At 43.2% G+C, this 12,725-nt stretch overlaps 2 protein-coding genes across 2 annotated transcripts; both read left to right on the plus strand.

Annotated features, from left to right (window-relative positions):
- Window positions 1-7,830: 7,830 nt before the first annotated feature.
- Window positions 7,831-9,284, plus strand: LOC124655120 (30S ribosomal protein S16-2, chloroplastic/mitochondrial-like). The gene is made up of 3 exons (XM_047194077.1): window positions 7,831-7,994; window positions 8,176-8,221; window positions 8,765-9,284. The coding sequence occupies exons 1-3, from the start codon at window positions 7,862-7,864 to the stop codon at window positions 9,003-9,005; spliced, it is 420 nt and encodes a 139-aa protein (XP_047050033.1). The 5' UTR covers window positions 7,831-7,861; the 3' UTR covers window positions 9,006-9,284.
- Window positions 9,285-10,394: 1,110 nt separating this feature from the next.
- LOC124657247 (pathogenesis-related thaumatin-like protein 3.5) lies at window positions 10,395-11,629 on the plus strand. The gene is made up of 3 exons (XM_047195829.1): window positions 10,395-10,890; window positions 10,991-11,282; window positions 11,335-11,629. The coding sequence occupies exons 1-3, from the start codon at window positions 10,395-10,397 to the stop codon at window positions 11,627-11,629; spliced, it is 1,083 nt and encodes a 360-aa protein (XP_047051785.1).
- Window positions 11,630-12,725: the final 1,096 nt, after the last annotated feature.

The raw sequence follows: 12,725 nt of genomic DNA on the forward strand, positions 1-12,725 counted from the left end.
TTTTTTCCTTGAAACAGAGAACTGGGATTGTTCGAACCGTTTAATTTAACTTTCTTGTCCATTCACAGCAACTATTACGTGCACTGTACTCCATACCGAGCCATGTCTTGTGAATGTCGACAATGACAGTAGGACACAATCTTGAGTTCTTGACCAAAGGAGCACGGCAGTATCAGTTTATTCAGGCTGCGGTTCAAATCTCTGATACTATACACCACTCACGTCACTGAAATTATTCCCTAAGAGAACTGTTCTTCTTTAATAGTCTTGCCCAAATCTAGGGCTCTTGCTTATGTTGACCACTCAAATTGTCATGTTAGTGTTGTCTCTTGCTACAGATCATGTATGTCATACTTAAGCCTTGTTTCACTGTATTCTTTATCTGTTGAGAGAGTGAGAGATTCATTGTTTATGTAGAGATGGGTATCTGCCCTGCACCTAATTAATCTAGGTTGTATCTGTAGACTGTGGTCTCGAATGAGTTTCTTTTTTACCAGATTTGAACTATCAAAATTTATAATATCTTCATAGTAGATTTTCAAACTGAGGCAAAATGTTTGCCTATTTTTATTAACTACGAAGAAGTTTCAACAAGCATACACAAATAAAAGCAAAAGAAACAGCTAAACCTACTAACATGGCTTAATAAAACTCAGGTGCTTCGGCCCCGTAGCAGCCCAAGTCTCGGCCTCGGTCTTAATCTCGAAAGTGTACTGTCAAGAAATGATGAGCTGATTTGAGAGGTGTGGTTATTTGTGTCTTTGCAGAGTGATTGATTGTTTGCAGGGTAAGATTGGAATTTTATATGTGAAAGGTATGCTCAGGAAATGATAGTTCAAAAGGCTAGCGTGTGCCTTGTGGGGGCTTATAGTGGTGGTTGAAGTCTGCTTGACAAGAGTTGGCTGTTTTCAGCTAAAAATAAGAGTTGGCTGTTTTCTTATTCCGTGTGGAAATCTTCTTAATTTTTGGGTTTTTCTTAACTCCACAAGTTTAAGAGTGTTTATTTATGAGTTTTTATACCTTGTAGTTGTAGTTACTTCTGAGTTACTCCCTCCATTTAATATATACTCTCTCCATCTCGTGAAAATTGTCTGAGATTTATCAAAATTAGACATATCTAAACACTAAATAACATTTAGGTACATCCAAATTTTCTAGATAATCCAAATTTTGATAAATCTCAGACAATCTTTATTAGACGGAGAGAGTACTAAGTTTCAAATAATGATCTCATATGCATCTAGGTCTAGCCCCATGCTCTCAGTGTGGTATTATTGATACCGGCACATAACTGCACCGCGGTAGGTGGCACGAAAGAGCGGCGTTCGTTGCTGCTATGGTTGAATGGGCGCGTGCACATTTTAGAATGCCGTGGATTCTACGAGACTTTCACAGTGGATCCAGCGTAGGTAACCGGTTAACTGCATCCCACTGGTCGGTCAGGCCCACCACCAAAGCCGATTCGTCAATAATTATGGTGCCAATTTAGTATCATTAGATTCATCTTGAAATTTACTTTTATATTATAACGATTTGATATCACACATTGCTACTTTTTTACAATAGAGTTGGTCAAAATTTATAAAGGTTAACTTAATAGAAAACTAGAATTGTACTTTTTAAGTTGGTACGGCCCTACGGGATGAATATTTGGGTAGCCAGATCTTGACCCGACGCTCAAACTCGGTCTGGTTGGACCAACTCGCACACACCACCTCCATCTCGAGTCTGCACCAAGACACGGCGCGGCGGAGCCACGGACTGCTCGCCGGGCTCGAGGCGGCCGGGCGGACCGGCGAGCGCGCCCGCTGCAGGGAAGGCGCGACAGCGGGATCCGCCGCGCCGTCGCGAGCGACTACTGGAGCGAAGGTTTGTGGCTGTTGCTGTTGCTGTTGCTATTGTTCCTAGTGGTCAGATTGCATATAGCTTTCATTTTTCTCGGAACAAGGGGGAAGGGTTGCGCCTCCGATACGACTGTTGGTTATGCTATCCGCTGCGTCATACGAAGATTCGTAGAAAAGCGATGGGGAAAAGGTTGTGCAGTGAGTGACCCTGTCTGCAATGTAGGATTCAGCGAAATGGACAGTTGCACACCACATGGCACTCGGATTTGCAGGAGTTTATTTAGTTGACAAACTGTATGAAGCACGGGCGTGGGTCTGGGGGTAAGCAATTCTTGCGAACAACATCCTGTGACCGCGATAGCATTGCCCACACAATTGTCGTTAAGCGAAAAGTTCTATGTGTCAAACCAACCAATTTGACATTGGCATGGATTGGCTTCAGGTGAATCACCCCTTACTTGTGAAGCACTTCGCTTGCTGGACGAAAGCACGTGGAAGCTTTCTGCCGGGCTCAATCTTCTCGCCGCCAATATCTGCAACATTCAGTGTATGGATGGGATATCATTCTTTGAAATTTCTTACCTAAAAGGGGACTGGGATCGTAACATTTCAGTTGAATGCTTTACATGATGTTAATACTTGCGAAGCTTGTTCAAACTTGAACATAGCAAAATCTTGGAGGGATCAAATGACTGGTTAATTAATTTCTCAGCGCTTCATTTTTTTTTGTTTTTGAAAAAGGTTTTTATGGCATGTGCAATAAGCATGTAATTTTAAGCTTATCTGAATCTCATCTAGGGAGTAGTATCTGTGTTTCTGTTACCAAGTTATTTAAAACTTCTAGAATGCTTGAGGTTATTGTACTGCACCTTTTCTTCTGACTGATCATGGGAAGTTAGTGATGGTTGCGTGCAAGAAAAGAAGTTTAACTAACATAGCGAAGATGCAGTGATACCAAAATGCAGCCATTATTTGTTGGTACTGATGAATGACTTGTGAAAGCTAGCTTCTACCTTCCTCATTTTATTTATATTTGTCCGCAAGACTGCTAAAAGGGCGCATACTTCAAAGATCATGTTCACATTTTTGTATCTATATTAATCCGCGCTGTCTTTTTGGAGCTACGTGATGAACAACGACACTGCCAAATATTATAGCTAGAAGCTTCGTGTATAATACTTTTACTTAATCTAACGTGATGCTGTCACGAAGAAAGAAATTTTCATTTGTGCATGAAAAATGTTAGATGTTCTAATAGTGTGAATAAGTTTTCATATATTTCTTATTCTGGTCTTATCTACAACGGAGTACCTGGCATATGGAGCTGTATGGGTGTAATTTGTATGTGCCGACATGTCACTGTTATATAGCACTATGGTGCTTGTCTCCAATTCTTCCAGCCTCCTACGTGGTCTGCATATCATCCTCTAGATCATTCTTTTATGTTACACAACAGTACATTAAAAAGAAGAAAATATTGGTTTTTATTGTTCATCAATAAGTTTGGGCATGGCGAGCTAGGTTCAGCCAATCAATAGTTTTATCCTTTGTTTGAGCAAGAAGAAGAAAAATCTTCCTTCAACTAATAAGAGTTTTTTTTATGCTTTGCATACTAGTTAGTATAGCCAGGTTGATCTATCATATTCCTTGGAATATCTGTGGTAGATCATCTGTAGTGCGCAGTTTGTTGAAGGAGGCAATCTTTCAAAAAATTACAGTGCGAAATCGGCAAATCTGATAGAAACTGGGTTTGAGTCGACTGCCATTTGAAACAAGCAAACACCATATCACACCAAAGCTAGTATGTTTAGATCTACTGCCATGCCTTTGATACTAGTGTTTGTCGTGCTCCTTTTGATTTGTTCATGTTGGTGGCCTACTAATTGATTGGCCAACTAAATCAGTATTCTATCTTCAACTTCCTGATTACTGGTTGCTAAAAGGCTAACACACTATGAACGGTTGGGTTCTCTGAGGGCAGATGTCTGTCTTGTCTACTTAGTGAGGTACATGCATATAACAAGATCCACTTCCTAATCAGGTAAACATATCAGTGCTTGTTCTGTTGATGGAATTTGTTTGTTTTATACACTATTGATTAATGCTAGTGTAGTGTCAATGAAGTAACAACCTTGTTTCCTTGACAACTTTAATGATTATCTTAGTTTAGCTGTGTACTACAAGAAAACAGTTAGGTTAACAAGGGATTGGTTGAGTGAGTTAATAACTACGAGGTGCGATGGACCTTTCTGGAGATCAGAGGTTCTTCTTCTAGGTTGCATGTGCAAGTTTTTTGTTAGTCGCATTTTTAATGCAGTACAATTTTGGTGTGATAATTTACCTTTCATCTTGGATTTTTGTCAGATTCATTTTAGTCAGGGCTTGGCAAAATAGTTGGCTTGACAAAACTTTTTCTCAAAAACACTTCGCAATTAATGCCTTTATGTCATGTGCGCCCTCGTTGATTGTTATTTTATAAAGAAATTCAGGCCTTCCTCTGTGCTGTACATCAGTAATCAACTTCGTACTTCTGGTAAAGCCTTCTCCCTTTTATGCTCATGGGTTTGCTGCAATAATGCATAAGATTAGTAATGTTTATTGTGAAAGAGCTTTATGTGATGGAATTGAAGTTTACTTGTGAAACACTTGACGTTATGAAATTACATGGCAGTCATATTTGTAACTGTAACTACTTCTACATGATAATGAAACCAGTTTTAAGACTTCGATACAGTGAAAAGGAGTAGGAGATGGCTTTGGTTGTCAGGGACGGAGCATGGACCCAAAATGTAAATTGATTTATAAGTAGAAAATAATGATACTTAGTAGTGAAATTCTCATCTAGAAGAAGGGGCCAGCCTCCCACCCTGGCCCTGTTGGTGTGTTCCTAGAAGTTGAGTAGATCAATCCTACGTCATTGATGTGGTGTGAGAGAGATTGACCCATAACTACTCTCTGTGACCGATTGATAGAACCGCGTCAATGCTAAAATGAGTCTTACTGATAAAGTTATCAAATTATTCAACGTCGTCATCCAAACAATGACCAAATTAAAGCATGCGTTCACATCAAAGTTGTTTGTTAGAAACTTAGGCACGCAATCGCTTGTTGTCGGCATTGCTACCTGACTGCCAAGATTTGTTAGCTAAGCATTCATGTACTCATAGTAGACCTAACAGCGATTTAGAATTGCATAATTCCTGTTGGCTATTCACTAGGAAGTTTGAATTGCGGAATATCTGGATTTCTTTTAGATGAGAGCATCCTAGAGGAGTAGCTTTCATGATCATAGAATATAGATACTGCACTTCCTTTCTGTCCGTATGCACTGTGCATTATTTTTGTCCTTTCACTTTCCTTTTGAGAAAATAGGAATATATCTTATTTTTCATATCTGAAGCAAGGTTGATATTGCTTACTCGATATGGATAGCATAACTTCGTAAGTAATGCATACACCTTATGTAGCACTCGTAGAAATGATGCAGTTCAGTAAGGCTGGGTAAAAAAATCAAATCCCCTTATTTTCTCAATATACATAAGTCAGTCGATTTTTTTGGTCCACTGGTATATAAATCTATTGGAAATTTGGAAGAAATGGATGCTTAATGGAATTATGGGAGATAAGATATCTTTGTTGACATGGAGAGTAGGCGGGAAGAAGAAAAGACTAATGAAATTATTTAGATTTATGCTCTGGTATCTCCTTCGAGTAAAGCTGTAGATAGAAATGGAAATGTTGTCTTCAGCACTTACATGTTTTTAAGTGTTTTTGCATGCAGCCTTTTTACTGGATTGAATTAGCCAATGTAGCCTTTAAGTGGTTCATGGTTCTTCAGGCATGTGAATCATGAATCAAACGATATAAAAAATTCTCCCATGCCTGAAGACACAGGTTCGATATAAAAAATACCCCCATGCATTTTTATTGGACTGAATTAGCCAATAGAGCCTTTAAGTGATTGTGATTCATCATTTTTCAGCACCTAATGGTACTATTTTTGTTCACTTGGAATATGCAAGCAACAACTAATATGGAACGGAGGGAGTATCTTTTAAGGTTAATTGATCAAATTCTCCCATTTTACCAATGCACATCTTAGATACAGGTTCTTCAGAATGTATTAATGGAATATAGCCTGTCTTTGTAATCATTTAGACTTACAGAAATTCTCTCTACCTGACATGCATTTAAAATTTTGAATACTTTTCCACCACCAAGCTTTCTAAGAAAAAGTAGGAATATACAACTCAACTAATCTCAAAAGCATCATCTAATATTTTCTTTTGTCAACATTGGAGAAACTGGGTATCCTTCAGTACTTTCTTGATTCTGGGGAACAATATTTCCTACTTACTACGGAAGTTCTGAGATGGAAAGTTTCTGGCTTACTGCTTTGTTTAGCAAGATGTATACTGACTGTTTTTGAATGACTAAATCACTATTTTTTTTCTCAGAGGGGACAGGTCAATCTGCAGGTTCCCACAGATGCAAGTTCCCCAGGGCGTTAGAAATTGGATGCAAGACAGCATTGTACTCTCTCACGGTGTTGACACATATTCTGCAGATGTAGCAAGAAGCCGCTGCTTTGATTCCTGGTTGTTTCACTTTTAGGTATTCTTAGGTAGGAAAAACATGCCAGTACGGATATGCGATGTTTGTTAGACAACAGGGACAATAGTGGTGTCCCGGTCTGCCAGGGAACAATGCCAAGAGGTGCACCAGAAACAAGAAAGCTGAAAACCAATTGCTTGTTCAATCTGGGTCTCATGTTCTTCCTTTCCCCACACTTCATTCACATTGAGGTTCATTCTTGGAGAAAGCCCAACATTCATGTGTTCCTTTCATCTTTTCTGCAGGAAAAACATATCTGCACCAACCATGATAGGATCAAGGATCAAGTGGGAGCTGGGTTAAAAGGCGGCCACTTAGGTGGCTAGACGGCATCTAGGGCGAGGCTGCTAGCTGATTTACGCCGCCTAGTCGGCGATTTGGCACTGGTCTGCCACCTCACAACTGTCCAGCTCCTGCCGGACACTGAATGTAGTGAGCAGTAGGCTATGTTCTTCAGCATCCAGTACAGAGACCAGAGAGCTTCCATCTACGAGCTTGCTTTTCTTGTGTCGGAGATTCCTTCTGTACTTGGCACATTCTTGTTAGTGTTTTAGTGCTTGTGCACACGTTTCTGGAAACTCGTGTATATTCTTACTTATGCTTTTAGTGACAAGTTATGCCACCTTTTACCCCCTGTCAGATATTAAATTTATCGGTTTTGCTAGAAATCAGCCGCCTGATTTTTATTAAGTCAAGTCGATTTCTTAGCCATTTGACTTGTCTTGTGATCCGTGCTGATATGGAAAGTGCAAGTGGGTTGCAAATGGTATTTCTTAGTTGCGCACGAGTTGGAACTAATATTATTTTCTTGCAATTGCACATATGTTGCAACTGATATTTTGTCTGTTGCGCATGGGTTGCATCTGATATTTTCTTGCGCATATATTACAACTTGTATTTTTTTCTGGTTGAGCATCGGCTGCAATTGGTATTTTCTCAGTAGCTGATATTTTCTTAGTTACGTACTAGTTGAAGCTGATATTTTCTCATAAGTTGGAACTAATATTTTCTCAGTTACATATGTGATCATATTTTCTTAGTTACACATGGGTTGTAACTTGTATTTTCTCAGTTACATATACAAATTGAATATTGTCTAAATTTATTCTGCAAAAAATATAAATTGGTCAAATGAAGCTTCAACCTGAAGTGACCTTTTTTTTGTTTGGAAAAAATGAAGCTTAAATTGACCAGCACATAAGCGACGGCCCAAATCTAGACCATGAACCCGCCGAGACCCGAGAGAACGCCTCCTTTTGGGCCCAAGTTTCCCGCAACTTGGCCCAGCCCAGCCCAGGAGGGGAGAAATCCCACGCTGAAAACGTACCCGACCTAAAACCCTTCTTCCCAAACGACCTCACCCAGAGAAGGCGAAAGGCGAAGGCGGCGAGGAAGAGAAAAAAATGGTGGTCCGGATCAGGCTCGCGCGCTTCGGCTGCCGGAACCGGCCCTTCTACCGGGTCATGGCCGCCGACAGCCGCTCCCCGCGCGACGGGAAGCACCTCGAGGTCCTCGGCTACTACAACCCGCTCCCCGGTGAGATTTCCCCCACCTCGATTTCCCACTCGATCTGTTGAGGAATCCCCCGCCCACCTCGAATTTCCGCTTGAATCAGCTCCCTGACCCTAGCTGGCCGTATGTGTTGTGATGCAAATTTGTGCGGCGGTTGGAGCTTTAGTGATAACAGAGTGCGTGCCTTTTCTGTCCCTGTTTGCAGGGAAGGATGGTGGCAAGAGGATGGGTCTCAAATTCGACCGGGTCAAGTGAGTTGTGTGCCTGCTACTGATTTTCATTTCAGAGAGTATTGTTCAGTTATTATGTTCCTTTTTGGAGAAAACATCACAGATTGCAGTTTCTGCTGCTGCACCTACTTTACAAATAACATTGTATGTTCATCCCCGTAATACTACTTTGTGTAGGTCGGTTGAGCATTTAAGCGGCTAAACCTAAATAAATCATGCCTATTTTCTCAACCTAATCCCTATAATGCTTTGCTTCAGGCAGTACATTGTACCATTGGGAGTGTTGTGTAGGTAAATCAAAAGAAAGACAAGTGAAACGCCAATTGGCAAGCCTCATTCAGTTGGAGAAGAAAACCACTGATTTAATAAATACGAATGCGGCCGTTTCATGTACATGAGATTTGCTTGATTGCATCATAAGTACATGAGATTTGCTTGGTTGCATTTATAGCAGACCTAATGAGTATTTGCTGCAGATATGCCATGCTGTTCATTTCACCTGCCCTGCAAGACCACATAACCTCATACAATTAGTGACACCATACAACTATGATTATGTTGTAGGTACTGGCTCTCTGTTGGGGCACAGCCATCAGATCCCGTGCAGCGTATACTCTTCCGTGCCGGGGTTCTGCCTCCACCTCCGTTGCTAGCTATGGGCCGTAAGGGTGGACATCGTGACAGGAACCCCATTCATCCGATGACTGGGCGTCCCTTGGATCTTGAGGGTGTCACAATTGTTGATGATCCCAATGCTACTGAAGGTGATGCTGAAGAACCTGCAGAACCTTCATTGGAAGCGTGATAAATTTTCATTTCTGGCTTATGTAGTGGTGCTGCAAGACGAAGGAACTTGTTTATCCTGCTTCGGATAAGATTATGAGTGCGTAGCGTACAATGTGGCAACAGTTTAGTCATGTATCTCTCCTTTTTTATTTCTGGAAATGCTGAGTCATGAGTTAGCTGTCCCCAGTCTACTATGTTGTCTCCTAATATGATTCCTTTTGAATGGAATATGATGATATAAATGACAACTTCACTGAACTTCTGAGTTCACCAAGTTGAAAAATAAATTGTTCCTTTATGACTATTCGTCATGTGTGATCCAATCAGATCTGATGCTTTATCTGCTGTGGTTGCAAAGGTGAGATATATTGCTTGATTATGAAGCTGCAAAAGGTGCACCTTGCCTCTTGGAGCATCCTTGTGGATACTTGTGAGGTTTGTCTGTGTTGATGTTTCCTGTGTGATCCCTTCCTTGGAGGCCTTGCTGCTATAAGAGGCATGTTGTCTCCTGAGAGCATATTCTAAAACATACTTCCTCTGTTCCATAATAAGTGTGATAGATTCGTCTAGATTCGCATCTATCTACACACTAAAACACGTCTTGGTATATTCAAATCCGTGGCACTTATTTTGAAACGGAGGGAGTATGTCATAAGCTTTGCCTTAGAAAGAAATTAAATTATTTAGCTGACGTAGAATATGTAATTGTCCTGATTCTCATTGCTCCTTTTTAGAAGTTCTGTACTTTGATTCCGGCAATTGAAATTAAAGAGCATACGGGATATGTTTTGCAACTGAATAAAACAGATATTCCGTAGGTGAAACAACACTGTACTCAAAACACCCGTTTGGTATTAATATTCAGCAGAAGTAAAGAGCCAGTTTACATAGGTGAAATTGGTACCCAAATAAGAAGCACAGGTACCACACTGAATTGCATCTGGCAGGCAGAAAAATAGCAGAGTTTTCATGCTGGTATCCTGACTCTTGTTATTGCTAATGATAATGTCTAACGACATATCTTGTTCTTCATCCAGACTGACCGAATTGTTTCCTGGCACAACAGCTGAAACATGCACTCTGCCCATTTGCACGAACAAGTTCATGCAGTAAATATGAAAGACAGGTTAAGTAAGACTTGAGACTCACAAAACAGAGAGGAGAATGTTTCACCAGGAATCAAGGTATTTCTCCTTTGGGTCTAACAACATGTCACCATCATGCAGCATAAGCTTGTATCATCCCAAAAGGTATTTCTTCTTCCCTAGGCCACCCCCATCATATGCTAAACCAAGCTCACCAAGAAAAGCTTTCTTTGCATGGTTTCCTCTTTAAATCTGGGAAGTATCCTCCCAATGTCTTCTTCCTCGCTTCCGATCAAGATCAGCTGCTTGTGCTGTGAATCACCATGGGAGAGCCAAGACATTGCAAGCTATGGCTCCTTGTGCTGGCGTTGGCGCCGTGGTTTCAGGCTTCGACGTGCGCGACAACGTTCACCATATCGAACTACTGCGCCTACACCATCTGGCCGGGGACGCTAGCCGGCTCCGGCACGCCGCAGCTGTCCACCACTGGGTTTGAGCTCGCGCCGGGGCAGACAGTGCGGCTCGCCGCGCCGGCAGGGTGGTCGGGGCGGATGTGGGCGCGCACGGGGTGCGTGTTCGACGCTGCCGGCGCGGGGATCTGCCAGACGGGCGACTGCGGCGGGCGCATGGAGTGCCGCGGCGCCGGCGCCACGCCACCGGCCACGCTCTTTGAGGTCACGCTGGGGAAGACAGGCAGCGAGGACTTCTACGACGTGAGCCTCGTCGACGGGTACAACCTTCCCGTCGTCGCCATCCCGCGCGCGCTGCGGGGGCAGGGCGCGTGCAACGCCACCGGCTGCATGGCCGACCTGAACCGCTGTAAGTAATAAACGTTTCATGCATTATAATTAGGCTTGCGCGCACCGCCCGTCATTGCCGGCCAGCTCTGATGATCTCGAGTTGTCGATCGGTGTGCCAGCGTGCCCGAGGGAGCTTCAGGTGGACTGCGGCGCCGGCGCGATCGCGTGCCGGAGCGCGTGCGAGGCGTTCGGGCAGGACAGGTACTGCTGCAGCGGCGCCTACGGCACGCCGGCAGCGTGCCGGCCGACGGCCTACTCGTCCATCTTCAAGACGGCGTGCCCGCGCGCCTACAGCTACGCCTACGACGACAGCACTAGCACCTTCACCTGCAACGCCGACGACTACAACGTCGCCTTCTGCCTCCCGACATCCGGGTCAGTTCATCAACCCGCCATGGCAAACATACACATGTGACATGTACAGACGTGTAGTTGACAGCCTTGTGACTGGTTTCCGCTGCAGGATAAAGGAGTCGGACGCCGTCTTCCTCGGTGCGCAGATCGACGGAGTCAATGCGCGGCCATTGTACGCGAACGGAGGCCAGAGCACTGGCGAGGACAATGCGCCGCCGGCCCACGGCAACGGTGGCGAGGGTGCACCGGTTTACAAGAACTACGGTGGTGCTTATGAACCGCCGGTTTACAACTACGGCCGCGGAGGCGCTCATGTGCCGCCGGCGATGAGGGCCTCGTCGGCGAGCACGAGATACATCCGGCCGTGGCTTCTTCTGCTACCGCTGCTCGTCTGTTATCCCTGACGTTCGACCGGACCGTGCTCCCTTGCTCACCTTGCCCTGCGTTAGAGCTCAGGGCAGAGCTGGCTCTGAATCTGCGAAACCTGCACCACGGAAGAGATCAGAGATCGATCAAGGAGGGGTTAATTTGCAGGCACTGGTTATTTGGATGATCCTATAATATTCTTCGTGTAAAGCAGTTTGTTGTGAACAGTGTAGGTGCGCGCTAGGCGACTAATTGGTAAGATTGGGTCTATTTTACACTGAATGTTGAACTAAATGTAAATTCACGTTGCAGAAACTAATTCAGGTATCTGAACTCCAGATATTCCCACTCTGGCCGTGCTCAACCTGTCTGCACGCACGTACAGTTTTGTGACCGAGGGATGGAAATGTTAGGATATCGTTATGGTCAGTAATGGCTTATCCTTGCGTTGTGTTTACATCAGTTGTAAAGAAAAGAAGTGTGAATTCTGTTTTTTTAACCCCTACTGGCCTACTTCCACCTTGAGTAAAAGCGATCAAACTTTCACTAAATGGGGGCAATTTGTGTAAACACTGTAAAGGTAGGGGGAATAAACTGAAATTTGTTAAAAACAGATAAAGTAAGCTAATAATGAAAAAAGAGGGCAAGAAGTACTGCTCGTTTGGTATCCAGACATTGGGGCATGGATTGTGAAATTCGTTTGAGGGTCTGAGTGTCACCACCAGTGTGACTTCGTGTTGTATGTTGATAAAGAGCACCTGCTGGAGTTGCAACGTGTGTTGGTCGCGACGTGGAAGAAAACCGTCGACAACTTGTACGAATTGTCCAACTATGACCTGTAAGGACACTCTGAAGCAAGTAATCAGGGAATCTGAAGAAAAGGTGGCTCCTACGATAAACGCGATTAACTCGACGTGCGCCTTCATGTCGGACGCTCTCGGGTCGCTTGCAGAAACTCTAGATCACCTTATTTCTGAGTAAGAAATTATTATTTGTGGTAGCAATATGTGTATTTCACTATGTATTTCAGTCCCGGCTGACGTATGGTTGTTTAGGCATTATATATTCTGATGAGTATTTCACTCCGTGCCGATATTCATTTTATCACGAATCTTGTTATTTTAGCAATTCTAA

This window comes from Lolium rigidum, chromosome 5, assembly GCF_022539505.1.
Source record: "Lolium rigidum isolate FL_2022 chromosome 5, APGP_CSIRO_Lrig_0.1, whole genome shotgun sequence".
In the NCBI taxonomy this organism is placed as follows: Eukaryota; Viridiplantae; Streptophyta; class Magnoliopsida; order Poales; family Poaceae; genus Lolium; species Lolium rigidum.